The sequence below is a fragment of the Crinia signifera genome, chromosome 8, assembly GCF_055691185.1.
Source record: "Crinia signifera chromosome 8, ASM5569118v1, whole genome shotgun sequence".
Lineage (NCBI taxonomy): Eukaryota > Metazoa > Chordata > Amphibia > Anura > Myobatrachidae > Crinia > Crinia signifera.
The window spans coordinates 150,832,219-150,859,749 of NC_139224.1; the positions used below are offsets into that span (position 1 = coordinate 150,832,219).

General features: G+C 45.0%; 1 protein-coding gene across 2 annotated transcripts in view; it reads right to left on the reverse strand.

Moving 5' to 3' along the window:
- EPS15 (epidermal growth factor receptor pathway substrate 15) overlaps positions 1–27,531 on the reverse strand; it is a 99,766-nt gene that overhangs the window by 55,242 nt on the left and 16,993 nt on the right. For both annotated transcript variants that reach the window (XM_083157385.1, XM_083157384.1), the window contains exons 2-9: positions 22,074–22,115; positions 13,237–13,326; positions 12,152–12,199; positions 10,181–10,276; positions 9,255–9,320; positions 7,410–7,535; positions 4,105–4,164; positions 2,207–2,419 (exon numbers count right to left, since the gene is read on the reverse strand). In XM_083157385.1, coding sequence (XP_083013511.1) covers positions 2,207–2,419; positions 4,105–4,164; positions 7,410–7,535; positions 9,255–9,320; positions 10,181–10,276; positions 12,152–12,199; positions 13,237–13,326; positions 22,074–22,115 — 741 coding nt within the window. The remainder of the gene's footprint in view (positions 1–2,206; positions 2,420–4,104; positions 4,165–7,409; positions 7,536–9,254; positions 9,321–10,180; positions 10,277–12,151; positions 12,200–13,236; positions 13,327–22,073; positions 22,116–27,531) is intronic.

Here is a 27,531-nt window from a genome sequence, read left to right on the forward strand (position 1 = left end):
ATGAAAAATGGCATTTGGGGGCATTTCACAAGTTTAATACACATTTCAATGCATTCTGATGCATTTCAGCGCAAAATCGGGTGTGATCGCATCGCATGCCATCGTATGGCATCCGATGCGATCGCATACGATTTTTGAGCAAAAATGCTCAAAACTCGGTAAAACATCGTATCGCATCGTATGCCACTACATATGGCAAAAATTGTCAAAAATCTGTAAATCAAAAACATTGCATCGTATGCCATCGTATGCCACATGTGATGCGATGCGATTTTTAGCATACGATCTGCATACGATGCAGGTCGTGGGAGCCGTGATACTCCACAAGTACCCAAGATACAGTATGATCATTAGCAGCTTCAGACAGTATTTTATGTACATCAAAATATTATTTCAATTTAATTCGCGTGTAACTGATTATTCATGAATGACACACGAACAAAAGTTAACGCTAATCCCCCACAGCAATATGCATTTCTGTGTATAGTAAAGGTCCATACACTCTAGGGGATTTTACCCAGCATGTATGGACAGAGATTATGTGAAAATCGCACGGTGCATACACACTGAGTGATATTTTTCCCCTGACCAGCATAGCAGGACGCTAAGGAAAGCTGTCCACTCGCTGCTCATCTGCTGGTAACACCAGTACGGCGGTGGTCAGCGATGACACGGGAGCGTGCATCAGCACTCATCGCCGGGGGATACACAATGAGTGGTTTTGAGCTCACCAAAAAAGCGAGCTGCTTTCAGCTCAAAAATCGCCCAGTGTGTATTGGCCTTAACAGTAGTACTGAATATTAAACATAACATTTCCTTTATTCAACGATATCTGTGCATATGAAGATATTTCTAAACACTGTCTATACCAGGGGTAGCCAACTCCAGTCCTCAAGAGCTACCAGCAGTTCATGTTTTCCAGCTCACCTCACATGTATGAAGATCCACAGGTGGAGCTAAATACTTCACTTGTGATTCTTTGAGGAGACATCGAAACTGTTAACTGTTGGTAGCTCTCGAGGACTGGAGTTGGCTACCCCTGATCTATACCATTTATCACATTAACCTACAGTATGTACAGTAGCCAACACACACAGGTACATGTACTCGCAAAGGCAAATTGCTTCTGATATGGACAAAACCTTGTGCACTGCAGGTGGGGCAGATGTAACTTGTGCAGAGAGATCTATATTGCAGTGTAAAAATAAAGCCATCAGTATTTTCTCTGCACAGAAACAAAATAACTCACCCAAATATAACTCTCTATGTAAATGTTACATCTGCCCCACCTGCAGTGCACATGGTTTTGTCCATTTGAAAAGGAATTTACCTTTGAGAGTGAACCAGAATAAAAGGTCCAATGTCCACGGTTGTGCTGCTCATACACAACTGTCTCTGTCTCTCAAGCAGCTCACTGTCCATGTCCCTCAGCAGCTCCATACCCTGTGTCCCTCCAGCAGCTTCCTCACCTCTGAGTCCCTCCAGCCCCCTATCACCTGTCTTCAGCAAGTACAGCGCCTGCCCCTATTTGTGTTTTTTTTTCACTCAAGTGGCGGTGATTGGACAGGCTTTTCTGTTTGAATTACTGTTCAGGGCTGTAGTAGAAGTGGAAGTTCAGTTCCCCCTACCATTAGAGGTGGTGGAACTCCGTTCCACCGCGTTCCCCCTCACTTTAACCCCTGGGGCTGGCAGTACATGTACCTGTGTGTTTGGCTACTGTAAGCAGCAAAACTGGGTAAAATAAGGCAAAAGAGGAGTGTCAATATAGAGAACCCTGCCATGCATAATGTCATTATGCTTAATCTGAGAAAATATACCAGTTCCTTTGCAACAAATGTACCAATCTAGTGAGCCTGGTACACTGTAAGTGACTTTGTATGCAGCTTTTATACAAATTAGGCGCCCAGGGGCAGATGTATTAAGCATTAAAGAGATAAACGAATGAGCGATCAAGAGTTTTACACATCCAGACAAAACCAACCCTAACTGCCATTTTCAAACAACCTATAATGTTAGTTAGTGCAATTAGGACCAATTTATAGTAATGTTAATACAAGAATATATATTATATTTTTTTATTATTATTATTAATTATTATTATTATTATTATTATTATTATTATTATTATTATTATTATTATTATTATTATTATTATTATTATTATTAATAACAACTGTGGCCACATCATCAGCCTACGCTTTCTTACCTGGTTGGCAGGTGGCTTAGTGGGTAATATGCCTACAGGTGGCAAGGAATGCCGTGACTCTTTAGCAGGTGGCACTGGAGGCGGTGGGAGAATTGGCAATGAGGATGATGATGCAGAACTGGATGTTTTTCTCTTGGATGGTGGCACCAAGGCCGGAGGCAAAAGCATAGGAACAGGTTCTTTTTCTAAAGCAGAATATACCAGGAACATCGCCTAGAAAACCAGAATGTAAGAGACTAGTTCAGAATATAATATAGAGCAGAAGGTCTGTACATTTGGAACAAGGATCCTGCCCAAAAGATCAGTACTTCAGATATATACGTAGAACCAATATGGAGAAGTATCAACATCTGCTCCAGTGTAGCCGTTGAAAAATTTGCCATTTCCTCCCATTGGCTGGGAGAAACCACAGCTTTCAGCAAGAACCATCCAATCGGGTAAGGATCACCGGGTCGACCAATGCAGGTTGACCAAACGAAGGTCGATATGCAGTGTGTCGACCACTGAAGGGCGACGCGACTTTAGGTCGACACAATCATGAGGTCGACACTGGGACGGTCAACATGGGTTTTAAACTTTTGTCCCGAATGTCAACACAGTCGACATGGGCACCAAAAAAGTGGACCGACTCCCCATGCTACGATCGGCACACTATTATATTCTCTCTCCACAACCTAGTGGATGGTAGGGCATGAAATACCACTCGTTGGCACATGTCTGCTCAAAAAAACCCTGTAAAAAACCATGTGAACCTTTTGACTGTCGACCTTCCCAATGCCGACTTAATGCTTGTGTCGACATTATGACATGTCAACATAAAGCCATGTCGACCTTTATATGTCGACCCTGTAGACCTAGTGACCATACACCGTCCTATCCACCCGATTACGGCAGGCATGCCCAAACTGTGGCCTTCCAGCTGTTGTGAAACTACACATCCCAGCATGCCCTGCCATAGTTTTAGCATTCCCTAATAGCAAAACTGTGGCAAGGCATGATGGGACTTGTAGTTTCACAACAGCCATAGTTTGGACATGCCGGGGTTAAATGCTTGGATGGGTAAATTGGTTTTTATAAGTGTAGGTTTACAAAACAATGGTAAGGGCTATTTCACATGCTCCGGCTCCTGCCGGCCGGCAAAATCCAGGAAGCCGTGCCGCACTCAGCAGTTTAGAATGGAGGGGATGGCCACAGCCCTGCAGCCGTCCCTTCCAGTGGTAGGATCCGGCTGCAACCGGGCGGCCGGGCCCGTGGCCGTGTGAATGGACACAATAGTGCCCATTAACAACTACTGTGCACTGCACGGCTTTCGGCCGTGCGGGATCTCGCCACCCTGCAGGAGCCGGAGTGTGTGAAATAGCCCTAAGGGGGAACAGACATGGCAGCATTAAAGATGTGACAACCGCCACTTAAAGCTAGCGGGGCAAGCATGTGCAAAGGGTGTTTAGCTCAGTCTCTTTGACTTAGTTCCGTCACTTTGAAGCCAATGGGAGCTGGAAGGTTGCCTAGAGATCATTGTTCTCTACGGAGAGAAGCCATTGCAGTCACATGGGCATCTCAGGAGGTTGGATAACAGAGCCAGGACAAGAGTTTCCTACTTCCCTGTACAGTCATCTTTATGGGAAAGCAAGCCAAGGTCACTGCACTGGAATCACTCACCATGGCCTTTGAAAACAGAAGGGAAAAAAACATGTCCCCAGAGCTCTGGGGATCGGTAATCCCACCATCAAAAGGATCATGTTTCCAATTAAAACAACAAAACTGTAAGCAACCCATGAGAAGTTTCACCAGCGGAAACGGTCCTCTCTTGGGCGAAATGTACAGATGTAGGGTGTTCTGTAGCTCAGCTTCTGACATAGAATAAAAGGCAAATATTATTCAGAAACTAATTTACTCACAACTGCAAACTCATCTTGGTCCAACAGCCCATCATGATCAATGTCACTCAATTCCCAGACCTGCAGAAAACAAGCCACAGGTTATTGCTGTTCTTTTCCTTTCCTCGGGCCTGTAGGACACAGATAGCGGGGTAGGTTTACACTCTAGTAAACACGGCGACTTGTCTGAATGGCTACCCTGCTCCTTTATCTCTTCACAATAAGCCTACTTAGGACCCAGAGTACAGAACAACCCCTGCTGATCCTAGAAACTAACACTCCGGTTCTAATTCCATTGACCATCAGAAAAACGGGCAGACTAGATGGGCCAAGTGGTTCTGATCTGCCGTCAAATTCTATGTTTCTATCAGGGAAGACAGCAAAAGTGTGCTAGACACCAAGCATTGCCTGGGGAATTTAATCCCAGGGGTGGCGCCACCTCGGACTGATCACAAAGAAACCCAGGCAGTAGAAAGAGGCCTGTTAATCCAGCACAAAAAGAAAAAAGGGGGAATAGCAGCGCTAAATGAATTAAAATCAACTGTAAAATAATAATAAAAATTGGACTCATTGTACAATAAAATCAATACATTTTATTCAATACAGTGAAATGACCGTTTGGGGGAATGCTGGTATGGGATACAAGTCAGTCCCACATAAGAAATGGGGAAAGGGACTGTCCGTTCCTAATATGCCTTGAGGATGGACCAAGGCATATTCCCCCTTTTTTCTTTTGTACTGTTTAGTTCAGGCCCGACTAGCCTGACTTCTAGCAGCTGCTAGTGACCCATCTCAAGTCGAAGCGCCACCTTCCCTTCCTCCCTGGTGGGGGTATACCAATTTCCTCCTGTTAATCCAGCAGGTTAATCTGGTATTTAGCAAATACATGATCAGTGAACTAGAGATGTTGGTGGCTTAGTGGCATTTTTTGGGGCAGTGATTATGAATTTGCCCATATTAGAGAACGAAGAACACTTTTTCAGGACCTTCCTACTGTTCTTAGAATTCTTTCCATTAAACTGTAAAATGAAGAAAACCGACTATAACTAATGTTCAAGGGCAATGGCCTAGTGCCTATCTCCTATACAGAGCAATGCAAAAGAAACCGATGTAGATGCAAGGGTTAAAAAGAGGATGTGGGCAATGCCCCTTGGTTCTTAAGGCCCATACACACTGGGCGATTTTGAGCTGAAAGCTGCCGGTGATGAATGGTGATGCGCGCTCCCGCATCATCGCCAGGAAAACCGTTCATCTGCTTGTATTACCAGCAGATGAGAGGCTTTGTGGCCGGCTTTACATACAACTGCGCTATGCAAAGCCGTCCGCCCCCCACTGACAGCGCTGGGCAGGGTTAAAGCCACTCAGTGTGTATGCACTGAGCGGCTTCCCCCCTCAGCGATGACAGCAGTCATCGCTGTCCATACAAGCTGGGCAAAATCACCCAGTGTGTATGGACCTATGTTTGCAAGCTAAGGGATATGCAAAGGCCTTTTTGAGCAACTTACTTACTGCTCACACCACAATGGACAATCTTTAGGATTATCCCTCCTCTATATGACTGCTGATGTCTATCGGGGAAGCAGCTCATAAGGCCATTCTTCAGATATGAAATAACACAACCGCTCCCACCTTGTCAATATTTAAAGCCAATATTTATTTTAATGAACTGGGTAGACATGGTTCTTGCTAAAGAATCTAAGGCAGGAATGTTCTTTGACATGTGAGAAAGTTATATAGAAATCCTAGTACCCGAAATTAAAGATTACTTTTATAAAAGTTTACACTGTCACTGTACCTCCTGGTATTTTACTCGCAAGGTTTCTGGTGACTAGGGTGGCAAATCCCGGGATCGGCGGGATCCCGGGATTTGGCCCCCAAAACACCGGGATTTCAATCCCGGGATTGGAGTTTCCAATCCCGGGATTTCGGGATTAGACTGCGCATGCGCGCAGTCTAATGCCGGGCAGCATCTGAGCATCGCTCAGACGCTGCCCGACTTCTCCCGGCAGCACTGCGCAGCGTGAACTCTCAGCGTGAGATCAGAGGTCACGCTGCGCAGGAAGAGGTCGCGCCCGGCATTGTGATGCCACACCGCCCGGTCAGCCAGCGCGCCCAGCCAGTGTGCCTACCCGCTCGCCCAGCCAGTGTGCCTACCCGCTCGCCCAGCCAGTGTGCCTACCCAACCAGCCAGCGCATCCACCCGCCCACCCAGCCAGTACGCACCCAGCGTCATTGACGACCCGTCCCCCCACCCAGCAACCCCTCAAAATGTAAGTGATTGTGGGGCAGTCTTTTTATTAGGAAAGCCAATCCCGGGATCCTGGGAATCCCGGGATTGAGCATTTGAAAAAATGCCCCGGGATTGGCTTCCCTACTGGTGACCCTCGTATTTCATTATGACCTAGGGATGTAAATTACTGCCAGCGTTTAGGGCCTCCCCCGAGGGATGTGGGCAATGAGACACAAATATTTAACGGTTTGAATTTATTTGTATTATTTACATATGTAATGACAACAAAAACGTAAACGGCGCTAATGGACTGTAACCCAAGTATCTGAATGAATTTAAAATGATTTATTTTTCACAATAATAAAAGGTTATTATTTCAACATTACCAACGGCCGGTGAGACAATCTCATACAATTTATAAAATACAATCATATAATGATAAAAAACAAACAATAAAAATAGAATATGTATAATATAAGATCAAATTTATGCACTATAATATTATACATATTCTATTTTTATTGTTTGTTTTTTATTTCTTTGAGTTTCTCAGTCATTATATGATTGTATTTTATAAATTGTATGAGATTGTCTCACCGGCCGGTGGTAATGTTGAAATAATAACCTTTTATTATTGTGAAAAATAAATCATTTTAAATTCATTCAGATACTTGGGTTACAGTCCATTAGCGCCGTTTCCGTTTTTGTTGTTGTTTCTGGTCTAAAATAAAGGGTTGAGTATCCCTTTTAAACGGCAGATGGTACTGTTACTAGTGCCCTGCGCTTGGTTAAACCACCCATCTTTATATATGTAATGATAGTAGAACATGGAGAAGCTGTTTTTTTTTCTATTGGGGAATACGCTATGCCGAGGTATTCTGTTACACAAATCTCAATGTCTTATCCTTGGACATTGTACATGTGATGCTACAAAATAAAAAATAAATAAATATATAACGTAGGTGCTTATATTTTAACAGTTCCTTGCCTCCTAAGAATAAATAGGATAGGAGACCATTAAGAATAAAGGATTAAAGAAACTAGGACAACGCCCATTACAGGTAAATCAGAAGCATGGCCAGAATTGAGAACATACCCGGCCCAGCACTTCCACAGGTAGCTTGGAATTCAGCAGCACAGGTTTGACCTTGTCGCCAGAAAGGAATCCGTTCACAGGGTTTAAACTGTCGAATATCGCATCATATTTGGCCTTGTCTTCAGTCTGTCACATAAAGGAAGATGTTAATGTATGCACCCTTAGGGACTTGCCCAATTTCCTTTTGTAATAAACATATGTACTGGTCACATGGACATCTAGACTCTAAAGCTCCGTACACACGGAGCGATTGGTCACTGAGCGATATATCGCTCAGCGACCAAATTGCTAAGTGCCCCCCCTTTTCATCAGCGACCACTGCAGGGCTGCCAAACCGGTGCTCGAGACCTACCAATGGTCTGCGTTTTCCAGATCAGCTAGCTGGTGCACAGCTGTAGCCTTTACTAACTGTCACATTCCCCAGATCACTTAGCTTGTGCGCACCTTTAGTCATTACTAACTGTCACATTCCCCAGATCACCTAGCTGGTGCCCAGCTGTAGTCATTACTAACTGTCACATTCCCCAGATCACCTAGCCGGTGCACATCTGTAGCCATTACTGTCACATTTTTTAACTTACTGCATTCTTTCCTACTATAGATCTGCAGGTTACCTGAGAAACAAGAACCGTTGGTAAATATTGAGGACCGGTTTGGCCGCCCCTGGTCTAAAACATGCTCATCTACTCCACAGACAGACTTTTGTTAAACACTGGATGCCATTCATCAGTTTCAGCTCACATTTTAAAAGGTGCAGAAAACTTTAATGACCATCCCATTCTACAGACCTCTTAAATGGTTTGAGGCACTTGTCGTATTCAGTCATTATTTAAAGGACTCCTAACTGTAAAATGCACAGTAGCCTACATAAATATATCTACTATTAAACATTTATTAGCAAAGTTTTCAGTAATGTAACAGACCAGACACTAAAGCTGGATACACACCTAAAGATTTATCTGTCCAATCTATCTGGTGGAAACAATAATCTGGTAATGTACAGTATGGGAGCATATGAGAAATGAACATTTGCTCACAAATGCTGGAAAACGGACAATGATCATTCAGACATTATATCCCTTTGATTTAACACATTTATCTGGACAATCGTTTTGTCCATGTCCCAGCATTTAGGAGCAAATGGCCGACGGTCGTATTCTCCTACACATTACCAGATTGTTGTTCTCACTAGACAGATTGAACAGATAAATCTTTAGGTGTGTATCCAGCTTAAAGCTGGCCGTACATCAGGATGACCTGCACACGACCTGATCGTATGCAGGTCGTGGAGCGGTCAAACAAGCCTGGAAAGAACATACGATCTGCTTGCGACCGCAAAGTGAGCCGACAGATTAGACGTGCAGTGCGACTGACCCGAGGGCCTACCTCAGGACCCACGCTTGATTATGTGAATACGCACAAGATCCGTCACACGGCCCATCGAGATCATGTGTCCGGGTCCAATGTCGTTCTGGTGTATGGGGACCTTTAAGTGCACGATTGTCTTCTTATGCCAAGTGAAAAGATCAGCGTCCAATGAAATCAAACATGTCAGGAGCCAGCTGTATGCACTACAGATTCATGAGGCACATGTCCAGTAATGGAGGAGTATTTCAGAACTGCAGATGATCATAGTGAGCCACTTGCTCATTATTACTAACATGTGTGACCAACTTTATCCTTTGCCCCAGTAACAGACGGCCATCGGAGGATACAATTCAGCAAGTAATAAAGCTGTGATTAGGTGTGGGAACGTTCACATACATAGATTTGTTTCTAGATGGATGACATGTTCCCTTATGTAGTCCTCTATCACAATATAGTGGCCAGGCCAACAGAACTCACCTTGACAGCCCACGGCATGTCCACAGAGACAGGTGCAGCTACCAAGGAGGGACTGGCAGTGTCATGCTGTATAAGGAAACAGACAGCATGCTTAAATCACCACAATGTGAACACCGCATAAAATATGCAATACACAGCTTTGCCACATGCAGGGTCAAACTCCAGGTTTACTAAGGGTTTTCATATTGTTAACAAATGTAAATAAGCGCACTCTCACCAGGGACTTGTTCATTGAAAGTTTATATTGCTCACGACATCAAACTGACTTTACAGGGCAATGTTTTGGCCAAACATTGGCCTTCCTTAGGACAGGCCCACTGCCACAGTATTGGACGGACAATACTGTGGCGGTGGCCCTGTCCTAATGAAGGCCAGCATTTCACAGACAGGATAGCACTCACAAGTTGGTATAAGTGGGTGCAGAATTCATACAGCCGAATGTTATAATTCATACTCACCTCTCCGTGTTCAAACGAAAGTAGTAGTAAGGGACCAGCACACCATATCAATGGAGAAGGTATTTGTATTGAAGTTTACATGTCAGCAGCAGACCCAACAGCTGTTTCAACCAGCCCTTGATGAAATCCTGCAACTGCTGATTGAAACAGCTGTTGGGTCTGCTGATCTTATGGTTTTTCTATAAACTTCAATACAAATACCTTCTTCATTGAACTGGTGCCAGTCCCTAACTTCTTCCATTTGAACGTGGAGAGGCATTTTGGGGCCCATAACACCATTGTCTGGTAACATTGTTCTATAAACACACACACACATATATACACACTCACACATACACACACTCTGGAAACCTCAAGCGTTAAATAAAACAATTCAAATGATATGCAACAGTTTGTCTCTGAAATACATCAAATAGTTTAAAAACAAAACAACAAAGCTGTCACTATATGGATTCTACTGCATCTTACAAATCGGGGTGGTGGCACTACTTTCTTTAGGCTGCCGAGTGAAACCTCCATCCCATTCTGTGCACAAGCCACTAGCTGCAAAGCTGCAAAGAATTCCTGGAGAAACACAAAAAAGCAACATAAGCACACATTAGTATTAGTACAAGACTTTGGTGGCAAGAACAAGATTTAACATACAGAAACGTAACATGTAATGAAGTCTACATTTACACATAGAATAAATCCAGTCTTATGAACGGCACTTTCTACGCAAACAAAAACCAGGATGTAGAAAATCAAAACATGGTACATGATAAACACAGGAATTCCTGTCTTCCAGGGCATGAAGGTAAAGTGGCAGGACTGGGGGAGAGGAATGGCGGCTGTCAGCACAATCCAATCACATTCCCATCACAGGACTTCTCCAGCCATTGTCTATTGTGTCCATGGCAGTGCTAGCACTGCTGTAACACACCACAGATTGTTAGGTGGCAGGGGATATCTTTACTATATGAATTAAATTGCAAAATGCTGACTGCAATGGTTGTATATGATAATCCAGTAAGAGGCGAAAAACAATTAATAACAGTTATTCTCCTTTACAGCTATTTATATGTAGGACAAACAATGCACAGCACTTTACAGAAAATATATGACCATGCAACATCAGTTCCTGCCCCACCGCAGCTTACAATCTATATTCAGTATCATCTGGACACATATACACAATAGGCTTCATTTTTATCAGAGCACAACTAACTATACTGGAGGAAACCCATGCAAATGTGTACAAACTCCACACAGATAGACGCTGTTCAGAAATTCAACTCATGATCTTAAGGCTGGGAGGCAGTAATGCTCACCATTACACAACTGTGCATCCACATACAGCAATGGTGCCTTGGGATTATGAACCGAATTTAAATAGAAGGTACGCTAATACGGCAGCATCAGACAAGATAGCCTACAGCTCCTGTCCAATCAGGTGTCGCAGTTATTACACACCTCAAGTCTGACCAGGTTTAAATAAACAACCCACGACTTGGATGCAGCTTTCCCCTTAAGCTGGGTACACACCTGAGCAATTTGTGGACCTTGCAAAGGGACAAAACAACGTAATGATTTATGGTGCCCGAATGCGCACTGCCAAATCTGGAATACGACAGGATGATATATCGATACAGTATCAATACTAACGACCCACATCATACGTAGCAGTGTTCCATCTGATGGGAAGGTGTACACACCATACGATGGTCAAGACTGGCCACAGTAACATATGGCGTGTACCTAGCTTTACGACTGGTTATGTTGGCTGGCTGTCAACAAGAATGGCAGAGGCTTGGGGGTGGCCATCGCCAAAATACTAATTGGGAAGTAGAGGTGCGGAGGTTTTGCGGCAATGCCATTGAAAGAGAATGATTTGTCTTATAGGATAACCCCTCTAATGCTGTGAACACAGGGTGCGGTTTGCACTATCGATTTTGACTGTATATAGTCAAAATCTTATAGCACATAGTGTAAATCGCACCGTGCTTTGCAGCACCCGGCATCGGAATCATATGTACAAATAGACTGTGCAGCACAGTCTACTTCTACTATCTCGGAACCATGAGGGCCGTGCTGCTCAATGAATCGTTCTAGGAGGCCGCCAAACTGCAGAGTGTGTACACACCCTAAGCAAAATGTTTTAGACTATTCCGAAATATGCTGCGGCTAATACTCTGTCACTTTGCTCTCTGTGGTCCGAGTGTAAAACATCTAATAGGAAATCCCTAGACTATGAGCAATTTCCTTACGCTTCCTTCCTTACCGTATGCAGGTCATGTGACCAGCTGCATCTCTTACAGTCAGACCGAATCACACGGCTAATGATTATGCCAGATCTCAATTGTTAATTTCAGTAAATTGAGATTTATTAAAGATTCGAACAAATCCTGTGCTCACCGAGAATTGCACTACATGCCACTCAAAAGTACAGAATTACATTACCTGCTTGTTTAAATATCCCTTGCTCTCTGTGTCCGCCAGATCCCAAATCTATGCAGAGACAAAATTCAATGGGTTACTTCCAGGGAAAATGACATACAGGAAAACACTGATGCAGCACAGACTTACTAGCGTTTCCTGACCTATCAGCATGCAATGTGCTTAACCAACAAAATATTAATTACACAGATGTATACGGATGGAAACCGGTAAGGGTAGGGATAATAAACACAATGTAGTCATCTAAAGTGGTAGTGGCATCCTGCCCTGGCAGCCTTGCTGGGACCCGTAATGCACCTGTATAGAACAATTTATACTATTAAATATTAACTCTGTACTCAAAGCCCCAGGGGTACAGAGAAGAGCCCCGGTGCCATGTGTAATAGGGTTGGTTGGTTCCATACAGGAGGCCTCACGTGGGTTTTATTTTGCCGGCCACACTCCTCCCATTGGAGAAACCAGCCTTGGTGGCAACTTGCATGCGGTTGATGGAATCAAGGGGGGGAGGGGGTGTTGCACCACACTGTGAGTCTGCCTTCTTTGGTTCCAACTAGCCATAGCTAGTCAAATGTAATGCGTATAATGGAAACATGGGGTAGAGAACACAAACCCCAATTGTTCCAATACCAGCCTAGGCAAAGGCGCTAGTGCTTGTTATACTTTTTCACTCTTACAATTATTATTTATTAATCCTTTGACTGCCAACATTTGTGCGAGATGTGCAAAATAGCCGCTAAAAATGGCAGCGCCGCTCCCATTTATAAAAAAAAAATAAAAAATTATATTTCCTATATACTGTAAGGTATACATTACCAGTCATTATGATGAATATAAATGTTTGCTTGGCAATTTTCACACTTATTCTGCCAAATTCCATTAGCAGTCAAAGGGTTAAACATCATTAAAACGGACCTGCATAAGCAGATACATCTGCAGATTAGTCAGAGAGCAGCGGTTTTGTGCTGTAAATGACAGCGTGTACAATACGCTATACTGATCGCCAATACTCTCAATATGAATAATGTTTCGCCTTATGCGTGAAATACACTTGCTCAGCCAGTAGGATTGCGTTACAAAACATCACTTGCCTTGCCGAGCACCAGGTCTGGCAGTCCAGATCTCTTCAAGAAAAGGGCAGCATCTCCAGCCAATACTCTCCCAGAGTTTGCGGACTCCACCTGTGGAGGACAATACAGACTGCCCTTAGCTGCTTTGATGAGCTTTTAGAACCAGACTGAATGGCATTATGCAGGTGACCTGGAGCACACATCCAGACATCACGGGGGAAATGTAATAGGATGAGAGATTCAGAAAGTGAGAGATTTGTCAAGAAATCTTGGTACTTATGTAGTATCTGGGCGTCCGATTTTGTGATTGTATGCCTTACCTTAAGGCAGGGGTGGGGAACCTCAGGCCCGGGGGCCGTATGCGGCCCCCGTGGCTGGTCTGAGTGGCCCTCCGACCCGCCCGGCGGCTTTGCCAGGAGTCAAGTACAGGGGAATCTCGCGAAAGGTCGGTAGTTCTTGCGAGATCCTCTTAATCAACAGCTGCCAGAGACTGTCAGTCCTATTCAGCGGCAGCCGCCGGAGCGTGGGACGGCTGCAGCAGGCGAATTTGTAAGAGAAATTTTTACATATGGCCCCCGAAGGATTTGTTCCCCATACAATTGGCCCTTGGCACAAAAAAGGTTCCCCACCCCTGCCTTAAGGCATACAATCAGATGCGATGCGATTCGATTTTGCATAGGATTCAATGTTAAGAAGGTCCTGTTCATTTCCCCACTATCCAAGTGGGCATAGAGTTGATTTTATATAGTGTGGCGAGCGCAGCGAGACACCGAGCCCGAAGCGTAGCGAGCCCCGCAAGGGGACGCATATTTCTTAAAAAGTATTCTGTGTCCGCTCGCCACACTTCGGGCTCGGTGGCTCGCTACGCTCGCCACAGGTTTATATCCAACTCCATGCCCACTTGGATAGTGGGGAAAGGAAAAGGACCCCTTTTTCCCATTGAATTCTATGTTAAAATGGACTCAGACCATTTTAACATTGAATCCTATGGAAAAATCTTGACCATCGCATCGCATACGATTTGGTCGCATGCGATGCGATGCGATTTCTAAATCGGACGCCCAGATACTACATAAGTACCGAAATCTTAAGTCTTTTTAAAGCGGCAATCAGTTACACTTCAAAATCAAACTGGTTTTGCAGTGTAAATGATTGCCGCTTTAAAAAAAAACACCTGGAGATTTCTTACCAAATCTCTCATCCTATTTAATCCCCCCCCACATCTGGACTGGTACTGAAATAACATACATCTTATGCTGGGTACACACCTGGTGACATATTGTTAGCGTGTAGATAAACGGTACACAGACATAGGACATTTGCTCTGCAGCACGTGTATATCTTCTGATATATTGGTGCATATGGCTGTGTGTATGGGCAGTCCACCGACCACTCATATACTTGCTGCAGGAGCGAACATCATAGCTGGGAGGGCAAATTCAACTGTCCGTCCGACTGGATGACAGGACTTACAGATGGAGCATCGTATCACAAGTCTATAGGCTTACCTTACCAGAGCTGTCCTTTGTTCAGGTTATGGCAAATCTGCCATCATGTATTGTGTGTACCCAGCCATTAGGCTGCTATGGATGATTGCATACTTTAATTTGCATGGATTGATCGGGTTGCTAAACATTATTCCTAGAAGGTTGCTACTGTACGGGTGAGTTAGAATATGAATTGAATGGGACCATTCACACACGCGATCAGTGACTGATACCATAGGCAGCAGCTATGCCACAACATGGCACATGACATTTCTAAGCACCACCATATACAGTTTGTCACCTTATTACAATAGAATTCCCATTCGGAATAAGGAAGCATGAGGCAATTGCATACAGCTATATACTAGTGACAAAAGAGTGCTTTGAGTGGCCACATATCTCTACAAAGTCATTCCCTAACCTCTAGTTGTCAGTGTTAATGTGTAACTACCAGTTTCCCGGCCTACATAGGAATATGCTACGTGAAAGCTCCTATCAGGAAACCGGCACTTAATCTTATTATTATGTGAAGGCGCATGTAGATTAAGTGCCGGGACAGGAGGTAGGGGGCGCTTAAAGCACTGTGTTAATGCACATGTAAACTTTTACAGTTTTCCCTGAAAACATTTTGAAGCTATTAATTGATAAAACTCAATTGTCTTTCTTGGTGACCTTGTACATATGGCAATAAAACAAATACAATTTCAAATAAAAAAAACACGGAACTTTCCATTTCAAATGTCAATGTTTTCATTCTATTATCAGTCTTTTGTTTGTTTGTTTGTTTGTTTGTTAGTTTTATGGCTTTTATTGTTAAAGGACTACAACAGGAAACGGACTGTAAAAAAGATACAAAAAAAGGAAGTGTCAATTGTCTACAGATGTGTCCAAGTACATCTAGCCTCATTTCATGTTGAACAGCCCTCTTAAGTCACTTATGTCCCTTTCAGACAGCACTTTTTACCCATTATTTTGCCTTTTTTTACAGTTTTAAAACGGTAATTTGTGCAGTCTGAAAGGTGCAGAGTGAATTTACCGGTTCTATTGAACTGGTATTTCTAAATGGTAATAAAAGCAGGGTCCTACTCGTTTCAGACCCGTTTTTTTTTTCATCCAGTGTTTTCTATGGTTTAAATCGGGTTCAGTGTTGTGAGGGAACAAAAACTGCATTGAAATACCGTTTAAGGACAAAAACTGCACTGAAATGCCGTTTAAAGACATGCGGTGTGAAAGGGGTGTTAGCTGTCAGACCTGTTTTTAGAAACGTTTTAACATACCTGGTCAAAGCCAGGTTTGCGGTCTGAAAGCAGCATCAGTAGCACTGGGAATATTCTTTACAAATTTTTTTTAGGTTAAACAGCGTCTTAATTGCAATAATGCAAATAGGACACACAAGCTTCTGCTGAGTAAAATGATATGCGGCATGTCTATATTCAGTTCCACTTTTCCCAGGGAAACCCTGTAAAGTTTCATTACATATGCAAACACGGCCGCGGTCACACTCTAAAAGTAGGCATGCCCCATATTTTAAATCAGAAGAAGCTGCTTGTGCACTTAATTTTTCAAATAAGATGCCATTAATGGAAATAGCCAGCATAAAGATGCCCTGTTTTACATATTCACGCGGAGCTCATGCATGATGTAGAACGCAACTTTTAACGCATGTGGACAAATCTGTACACTCATAAAAAGGGCCACAATGTATATTATTTATGTTTTCATTTACTATATGAAACAGACTAACAGATGTCACAGTGTGAATCTAACAGGACAGTCTGGCGGGTCGCCGACAGGCATTAGCTTACCCGCACAGTTTTCGGATATAGGGGTATATTTATCAAAGTTTGGAGCGAGCGATAAAGTACCAAACAAACAATCAGCTCCTGTCAATTTATAGGCTGTGTTTGAAAAATGAGCTGGGGCAGAATGGCTGGTACTTTATCTCTCTACAAGATTTGAAACATATTCTCATCAGGCTGATGCCACCCAGACAATCTCTAGCTGGAAAGGCATGAGCGTCCATCATTATCTAAATGCAGGATTGGCCCTAGCTAATTTGATGCCCTAGGGAAGATTTGGTTGGTGCCCCCCTTGCACCCCCGCTAGTTCCGCCCCTGTACCATTGCTTATTCACATTATACAACACCGTATTGTTCCTTATATACACTGTACCACACATTAGTGCCCTTTATAAACATTACACCACACAGTAGTGCACCTTATACATTTAATGCCACACAGTAATAGAGACCCTTAAGACCCCCCCATATACTAGGGTGACTTCTCAAAGAGGAGAGGTCATCCACAAACCCCCCCCCCCCCTTAAACTGCCCGGGACCTTTCTGGGCATCAGGATCACATGCAATATATTGTATGCTGTGTTTTTGCTTACAGTATCACAACGGATCTCAGCCAAGCTTGCCTGGCTGCGATCCAACAGATCACTACTGCAGCCGATGCGATGCGCATGAGACCGCATATCGCATCAGAACTACTTTCCCAAGAAGTTGCAGCAGTGGCAGGCAGCAGGAGAGACGGGCAGCAGTGGTTTGCAGTGCGGGCAGCAGCGGGTGCTAGGGAGCTGGCAGTGGCAGGTGCCGGGGCGGGAAGTGGCAGCAGAATTTAAAAAATATATTTTTAATTCTCTCAGCCAATCAGCAGCAGGCCAGTCGATTGAAAATATTTAATAAAATTCTACTGCCGCTTCCCGACCTCGCCGCACGGCACCTGCCACTGCCAGCTTCCCTGCACCCGCTGCTGCCCACCCGTGGCACAAGCCACTGCGCATAGGCGTGTGCCAGCGGTGCTTCACTGCTGGCAAACACATACAGATCGGACCAAATACATTGTGGGTGCTAAGAAGCACCCATGATGTCCTGCTGATGGGTCCGACCCAATAGATTTTATGTGCAACAGGCTCCGACCCAAAGTGCACGGGACTGCGCATAGGGTCGGATGGGATGTCATAAAATTTCTCGGCCCGATCCGTTGGGTTTAGATCAAATCGGCCCAAATTTTACTAGTGTATGGGGGCCTTTAAAAGCCCATCCCTGACACATGGGAGTGCTACGGCTCCAACAACACTGTAGGAAACAAGCGTTTGTGTGACAAATGTAAGTGTTCCACATCAACTGCAATGGGTCATTAAGGAGTAGTTTCAGTGCTAAACCAGGAGTAAAGCAGGGAAAAATGACATGTTCTAAAGAGATCTTTTCAAGCGACAGTAGGAAATAAAGAACCTTCAATGCGCTCAGCAGGATTTCAGAAGCACAGGAACCCTTTACATAAATGTTTCACAATATAAGTATTTAGGTAATTACAGGGGGAAGTTGTCCGAACACAGAACACTTCAGAAATGAGTGGCTCATGAGTGCAATGGCTCATGCATGAGTGACAGTGGGTTCATAAGTGCACGGGCAAGGGCTCCATTTTACATGTTAGTGCTATAGAGTGAACTGCACTGGGAAGCGAGAAAATAGATCTTTATCATCCCCTCCTCCCTGGTGACTATGGCCTTATTCAGAGTTGTACAGATGGAGCGGGTCCCAGCTTTGCAGGGGATGGCGGAAGATTCGCCAGCCGCCATCCCTCGCCAGCGCGACGCACGAGATGCGTGCGCGACCCCTTACAATGGGGCTCCCCCCGGGCCCCTGCCACCTTGCCGCCCCCCCCCCCCCCCATAACCCTGTCCGTCTCCCTGAAGCGGAGACGGACAGGGTACCCGTCCCCCCGCCGACAGGAAACTGGCATGCGCGTCCCAGTCTCTAGCGCCGGCACTCGCCAGTGCAAGGGATCTGGCGAGCGCCGGCCAAAGATGGGACCCGCTCCATCTGTATGTAAACCCAACATTTACACAGTTGAGCGATCAACACGGCTTTCTACGCAGTGACTAGGACTAGTAAAGCCGCTGGTGGGCGTGTCTAGCTGCATCGGCATTCATTTTATTTATTTACCGTATTAACAGTTTCTTATATAGCGCACACATATTCTGCAGCGCTTTACAGAGAGAATATTTGAACGTTCACATCAGTCCCTGCCCTGGGGAGCTTACCATCTATATTCCCTACCACGTGTACATGCACACATAGACATTCTAGGGTTAATTTGTTGGGAGCCAATTAGCCTACCAGTATATTTTTGGATTGTGGGAGGAAACCCACGCAAGCACGGGGAGAGTATACAAACTCCGCACAGTTAGAGCCATGGTGGGAATCGAACCAATGACTTAAGTGCTCTGAGGCAGTAATGCTAACCACTACACCATCAGTACATCTCTGAATCAGGCCCAATATGCAAATGCTGCTATAGGAACCACAATGCATCCTGCTCCCAACTGTACAAAATAGCTGTCAGCACCAAACTGGGTCACAATCACACAAGCAATACACAACACAATGACATGAACATAAATAAATGTAGGACAATAGTTCAGTTTAGATAATTTTTTTTCTGTTCTTCCATAACCAGAACCCTACTCCAGCATTATCCTAGAACTGTATAATATGGTTATTAGTTTAAACGGTTTGTTTTTCTTGTCCATATGCTAATAGCTCATTACTGCTCAGTAACTGACAGTAATGCAACCTCACGCATTCTCTTCGCTTAATGAGCATCTGTTACTGGGTATTTTAATTTCAAACATAGATCCTTATGTGCAATAAGCAAACATAAATCCGTCACCCATTCAGCGGGCACACACTTGGTCCAAGAGGACTCAGAAGATTCCAGGAAGGCTGCCCTGAAGAAAGCATAGTATATGCAGACAGCTTGGCATCTGCCTTTTGGCTAAGATCAAGTGTAGTATCTGTTCTTATCAGGCCTTTTGGCTAGGGCCTCTTTTTATTTCTTTCTTTGATTTGCACTTTTGAGCACTTCACGTTTTTTGTTAGTTTGTCACGTTTTTTTGATTTGGGTAGTGCGGCTGTCCCTAACGGGCCTTCCGTTCCCCAAACGTGGCTGGGACTCTTCACCTTTTGGGGAGAGTCCCGGTCCCCTCGAGGGCAACCCCGAGCCGCAAGGCGGAGGGAAGCCTAAGCGGGTCTCTCCAAACCTTCGGGTGCGGAGGACCCACCGTCTAAAACCCTTCCGGGGGTGGAGGAAACGCGGGTCTCTCTGAGCTTCGGCGAAGAGGACCCACCGATCCCTTTTTTCCCTTCCTCGGCCTTATGGTTGAGGGGGGTTAGGGGAACCATGGGGCCTTTCTCCTTTGGGAGAGGGTCCAAACGTTCGTACGGCTGCCCCCTTTGCACGTGTTTAGGCACAGCACTGGTGGTGGTGGGAGCACACCTCGGGCTCCCTGAGTTTCTTCAAACTCATCTGTTCTTATCAGTGGGTATGGACTGGCCTCTGGCAGAGAATAGAGAAAGGCTGAACTGAGTAGCTGCTCTGATGGGCGGAGGGTGTGGGACCCCTCTTTTTTGCCTGGGAGTGGTGAAAAGTCTGGCTGAGTACCTTCACCTCTGCCAGTGGTAGGAGGTGTTGTTTCCGTAAACCCACTGGTGAGAGGGGGGGAGAAACACTGGGCCTAGTAGTTTGGCTCTCTTGACGGGGTTCGTAGCCCCCGAAGGATGAGACAGCGAAAGGCTCAGTCTAGTATCCATTCCCAAGGAGCGGAGAAAGGCTGGGACTGAGTAGATGGCTCCTGTTCCAGAGGTTCGTAGCCTCTGATGGGGAGACCGCGAAAGGCCCAGCTTAGTACCTTAAAATTGGGATCGGAGAAACACTGAGACTGAGTCGATTGCTCTTCCGAGGGGGTCACAGCCCCTAAGGGAGTCAGTCGAAAAGCCCAGTGGAGTACCCATTCAAATGCCAGGGGCTGGAAAGTGCCCTACGATGGGAGCAGAGAAACCTTGGTCGGACGCTGATCGGTCGGTTGCTTGGAGTCCGAGGCTGCACTGTGCCCCCGGGGAAACTCAGGGGTGCCGAACATGCACGGGTGATCCCAAAATCACCATGCACTAGTATGGCACTTGCACTGCGCACTTCCCTTCAGGTAGCGCTTCACATCCTTACCTCGTCCTTTTGGATGGGGTAGGACAATTTTTCACACCCCCACCCCGGCCTTCTGGCTGAGGTATTTATTATTTATTTCTCTTCCCCTCTCACATTTGTCACTTTTCACGTTCCTTGTTTTTTTTTTGTTTTTGTTTTTTTTTTTAGTTTGTCACGTTTTTTGGGTAGTGTGGTTGACCCTTTCGGGCCTTCCATTTCCCCAATGTGCCGAAGCTCTCGCCTTTTGGGAGAGCTTCGGTCCCCCGAGGATGACCCCGAGCCACAAGGCGGAGGGAAGTCTACCGAGGGTCTCTCCAAACCTTCGGGTGCGGAGGACCCACCGTCCTAACCCTTCCAGGGGTTGAGGAATGAGGGTCTCTCTAAGCTTCGGCGAAGAGGACCCACCGTTCCCTATTTTCCCCTCTTCGGTCTTATGGTTGAGAGGGGTTAGGGGAAAAACGGGGCCCATCTCCTTCGGGAGATGGCCCAATTCGATCGCACGGCCCCCTTTGCACGTGTTTAGGCACAGCACTGGTTGTAGGGAGCACACCTCGGGCTCCTGAGTTTTTTCAAACTCATGGGCATATACCAAAGTAATGAGAAGTACATGCTCGCAGTGTTCTCTGCTAGCTGCTTTGGTATTTAACAGCAGAAAACTGTGAGATACAGAGGAATTTGGCCTATACAAAGTATTCTGTATACACACAGATTATGTCTAAGGCAGAGCCAAGTTATCAGCATTCAGCAGGCACGGGCAACCTGTGGCTCTCCAGCTGTTGTGAAACTACAAGTCCCAGCATACCTTGACACAGCTTTGGTACTAGGAAATGCTAGAACTGTGGCAAGGCATGCTGGGATGTGTTTCACAACAGCTGGAGAGCCAAGGGTTGGTCAGGCCTGGCAAAGAGCATGGTATACCCCTTTTAGGACATACTACCTAGGAATTACCCGGCATTTTTACTGCTGGGTCATTTTCCCGGGTACAGCCTGCACCCTTTCACACTTACAGCAGCAAATTACCAGGTGAAGCAGTTCTACCTGGAATTTGCTGAAAAACCCGGGTTTTTCTTAATGTCTGAAAGGAACAATCTGGGTCAAAAATCCAGGGTCCTCAACCCAGGTAAAAAGAAGGGTCGGAGACACGGGTTTTAATACCCGGGTTGACCCTTTCAGACACAATCCTAAGTTGATGCACATTTATGTGCAAAAACCTGGGATTTTGGAGTATGTCTGAAAAGGATATTCTACTGAACGCTCTCTTGCACATTAACAAGAGCACCAAACACAGGTATTACATATACAAGACCCCTTATACAAGATCATATTTGGTGGAATCCCAGCATCTGTCACACACACATTTTAACAAATAAGAACACTGACCTGGTGGAAGTATTTCTCATATACAGCATTATTGCTGGGGACCTGAAAGAGAAAGAACGATCATTTAGATAAACAATGAGATGGTCGTACAGGTGATGACTGGCAGCTGCGGGATGGGTAAAGACAAGGTAAGAGGAAATGCAGCTCAAGGGTGGGTAAAAGTGGGCACTGGTTTCGGTGTTTACCATGAACACTGACACCCGAACTCGGTAAAACTGGGTAACAGGCTCATCTCAATCACCACCCATTTACATAGGCAGAAATGACACACAGAAGACAGCAGTAAATTGTTTTATTAATACATTTTAACTTGCTTGTAGACTTTTATTTCCCCAGGAACACCAATCAGTGCTGAATATTCCTAGTGAGAGCTCATGGTCACAGAGCAACCGTGGCTAAACTACTCTGCAACACATGCCACATTAACACCAATCTGTCCGCATATTTCTCTGCTTTTCAAGCATTCAAAAAAACCATGAAGAGCACGTTCTAATAACTGCTTCAATCAGCTAATTGCATTGCATTTTCTCCTCTGTATACGGCTAGTGTTACACTATTGTTTTATTTTATTTGTCATTTTATTGTCAGATTACAAATAAAAGTGACATACAATCAGGAGACAGACCTCTATAATATGTAATAGAGCAGGGCTCAGGGAACTTTTCTACCTATTACCCAAAAAAATATATTTAGCTACGCCTATGTTATACCCTTGAAAGGAAGGAAATCATATAATTGTAATACACACTGTACCACAGAAATTGATGATCTATCCTGCTAGTATGGTACACAGCCTGACAGCCATTGATGATGTTGATTACCATGTATGGCTGTGTGTGGTAAATTTATACCACTCTTAGCCATACGTGGTAATCATCATCATTATCAATGGCTGCCAGGCTGTGTGTGGTATAGCCATTAGTAATGTGACGTCCAAGGAACTATTAGTTTCAGTATTTAAAGATGGGTAAGCTTGACAGAGCCTATAACCAGGCAGAGAAACTCTGCGCCGCGCTTCTACTGTACTGTAACACACGGAGCTGGGCGGGCATGAATGAATGATATATTCCTGGGGGTAATGAACGGTTGCACTGCAGAGACACAGCCATGCATGCATACCCCTGTTCCCTGACCACTGTAATAGAGGGACCACCCATTTGCACGCAGAGGAGCCTGCAGAGGGGACTGTATGACTAATGCTGCCTGGGCTAGTCGTCAAAGACCACCTAGACGTTGTCTGTGAGCCATCTGGATCCCCAAGCATTGTTACTCGCACTTTACTGGTGCATATGTAATAGTAATGGACAGTAGCAACAATCCACTAGCAGTAGAGATAGGAGTAACGAGCCACCGACAGTAATAGCCACTAATAAACAGTACTGTATGTTGGCCCTGTGCATTTGTTTGGTCACAGAACTCCTCGTGACTTCCAGCAGGGGGACATTTTCCCAGGTGGTATTAATTCAATAAATGAAGGTAGTGGAAGCTCATTGGGTGTATTTATATGAGCAAATAAAACAAAATATTCCTCAGTACTAAAAGGTGCATACACACTGGACAATGCATTTACTTAAAGACATTGGTGACCAATTTCCCCTGAACTTCCCCAGTGTCCTGGATGAAAGATGCACACACTGAATGATTTGCTGACAGATGAACGGCGAAGGATCTGGCTAGTGTCTATAAGCCACACACAATTGCTGATGTGGGGGGGGGGCATCATTAATGAGGACATTCCATGCCTGGACATGCTGGACGAGGGAGGGGGGGGTCATTAACGATGCGCAGGAGTGCACAGCGCTAACGACAGGGACTGTAAACACTAGGTGATATTGTCCACAATATCACTCAGACACCCTAGTGTGTAGGGGCTTATTTTTATTATTTAATAACAGTTTCTTATATATCGTACACATATTCTGCAGAGCGCGTATAAGCTTTTGAAAGATATCCAAATTGAGCTGCCTGCACAGTCGCCGAACACCCAAAGTGACCAAACATTATGGTGTTTTGCGCGACTAAGCCTATGGCACTCAGACAATTTAAAGACTAAAGGGCGTCTGTTCCATTATCATAGATGGCCAGCAAAATAACTTCATTACCTCACTGGTCCGAATTCAATTGTTTTTTTTTTGCAGAGCTACTAGTGGGCATCCAATGGCAGCAATTCAATTGTTTTGCTGTTTGGCACCATTGCCTATTACTACGCATGTTCCTTTAATTGACTTCTGCGGATCATTATTGTCTTTCACAAACATTAATTGTAACAAGTGGCAGATTCAGCGATGAATCATCATCATTACAGGAGGTTACACTCATATCTCAATTACATTTCCATGATTAAGGGGTTGGCAAGTGAAGCCATTTGTGTATCATGTGCCATCTGTCATACTGTAACAATTTGCTAAGTGCAATTACAGCTTTCAGGCATTAATTGTTCGGAATGCAAGAGAACTTATCTATACTGACATTTATTAATTGCTGGACATTTTTCTAGTTATATAGTAGCTGTGCTATTTAATGCTTACTATTTTATCTTGGTAGGTATTTTAGAATATTCGGTACTTGTGTATTATAACGGCGCCCGTTAAGTAGTTTACGTACTGACCTGTTAAGCGTAGTGTCCCTTCAGCGCGGCGGCAGTCCCTCCAGCGTAGTTTTAAGCGCTATTTGTGTATTATCACAGGCGCCCGTTAAGTAGTTTACGTACTGTCCTATTCATGCGTAGTGTCCCTTCAGCGCAGCGGCAGCAGTTGTAGAGCTCTGACTACGCCAACTACGTTGCGCGCGCTGTCACCATAATAATACACAAGTCCCTTCAATATATTATTTGTTGCATTGTGCCAGCGCCGTGATACTAGTATTATGTACCACAGGGCGTCCACAGAGGTCGGGCGCGGTGGTCTGCCAGCGCATCCGACCCTGTGGACGCCGGCAGCTTTACTTATTACTTTACACTACACGCTGCCTTACTACGACTACGCTGGCTGACGCTGACTATACCTAGCTCTGACTACGCCAACTATGTTGCGCGCGCCGGCGCAGTGATAATACACAAGTAACAAATATTCTTTGTACGTAGTTCAGATTTTAAGCCATTTTATAGCAATGTGTTTCTTTTGATCTATCAAAGTGTAGTATATAGTGTTTATTTTTATGTAAGTAAGCACAGATCTCTCCGTGTGTATGCCCCGAGAGATTAATTATCCCCTACTAACTGCATGCAGTCAAAATCTAGTCAAATTGCTTAGCAAGTGACTGCAAATCTCTCTGTGTGTACAGAATGAGAGATACTGATCGCAATCTCTCATTCTGAACCACTACCCGGACCTTTTTTGCTTAAAAATTGGTTAGCAAAATTGCTTAGCAAAATCCCTTCGCACAAATCTCTGCATGTGTATGTGCTGTCCATGGGAGATCTGGACACCAGGAAATCGCCTACCCTAAATAGCTTAGCAAAATTGCTTGGCACACATCTCTACATGTGTATGCCCCTACGATACAGCTGTGTCCCACTATATTGTTGCTGCATAGAGGAGATTTGGTACTTGTGTATTTTGGCGGCGCCCCCGACCTCCATCGCGCGATGAGTACATCGCATCGCATGCCATGCACCCGATGGCATGCGATGCGACACGATTTTTGCCCCCTATTCGATGAAAGATTGTATAAGCACCCTAAAGGGTGCTTACAATGTTAAATGCACCCCCATGCCACCCCCTCACTATAAACGTGAACCCGAAGCGTGGCGAGCGGCGGCGGTACGCGTCCTCCGACCTTTTCATACCCCCACTATCCACGTCGGCGTGGAGTTGAGAATAGAAAGTGTGGCGAGCGCAGCGAGCCATTGAGTCCGAAGCGTGGCGAACGCAGCGAGGGGACGCGGATACCTTCACAGGTATCCGCGTCCCCTCGCGGGCTTCACAGGTGTCCGCTGCGCTCGCCACGCTTCGGGCTTGGTGACTCACCACACTCGCCGACGTGGATAGTGGGGGTATGAAAAGATCGGAGGACGCGTACCGCTGCGCTCGCCACGGTTCGGGTTCACGTTTATAGTGGGGGGGGTGGCGTGGGGGTGCATTTAACATTGTAAGCACCCATTAGGGTGCTTATACAATGTTTAATCGCATCGCATTGTATGGCATTGTATGCCATATACAATGGCATACAATTTAAAAATTGTATGCCATTGTACAATATCGCGCGATATCGCATCGCATACCATCGTATGCCTTATGGTATGCGATGCAATGGGCGCCGCCAAAATACACAAGTACCGGAGATTCCTGTAGCGGGACCGCGGTGTTTGCTTTGCTGCAGGGTACTACTGAGGTGAATGAAAGGCGGGAGCATGCAGACACCGGCTCCCATTCACTTTAAAGGCATAGCAGGAGCATGCAAACGCCCCTTCCTCGCTTTGCTGCAACATCCTTGCTACAAAGTTCTGGCCACTTAATCGGATTCCTCGGTATAGAAATCTTGGGCCAAATGTAATAGGGTGAGAGTTTCAGAAAGTGAGAGATTTTGGGAGAGTTTTCCCCTTTTTTTTAAAGCAGCAATCAATTACACTGCAAAACCAGGTTGATTTTGCCATGTAATTGATTGCTGCTTTAAAAAAAACGGGAAAACTCTCCCAAAATCTCTCACTTTCTGAATCTCTCACCCTATTACATTTGGCCCCAGATTCCTTTGTGGCATTCTCATATCAGAATCACGGTCTTAAACGGGCTGCAGGCAATTCGAATGCTCTGACAGACATCCATACACACGCATGCATACATACATAAACACTAGAGTTTGATGTGCCTGATTCAGTGGTCTGCAAAGACCACGCAAACAACGCAGGTGTCGATGGGCCACTCAGTGGGAGGACCACGGCGGCTGCATGATGTCACACAAAGCCACTCTGACCTGAAATATGGCTTTGCACCCATTCTGTTATGTGGCTGCAAGATTTTAATGGGGGGAGACCTTGCCCTGTGACGGAGGGCCTCTCGGGATTTACAAAACTACAGCCCAATCTGAATATGCGGTTCTGGTTGCATTTTCCCCATGCGCTGCAGCACGCCAAACACACAGAAAAGGAACAAGCATCAAGTGGATATGGACGGTGTGGAACAATTTTTAGTAACAAATCTAGAAAACAAAAAATCCAGGAAAACCCTAAGCCTGTGGGTATGTACCATTAAGTGGCCATGCTGCCCACAGCTCTTCAGAAAGTACAGGGTTATGGGAAGTATAAATCCTTTGTTGCACGGCTGCACGTGTGTCTGCGAATATGTACGGTAAATTTCATCTCGGAACCAAGTGTTTATATAAAACACACACAGGATTATTGAATACAAACATTAGTGGAGCCTGCAAACAAAACGTCTTAGAGCGTAAAACAGTTTAAGTTAAAACCCCGTCAATAATGACAGTGACAATATTATTTGTCAGTCGAAGAAATCCCCAAAAT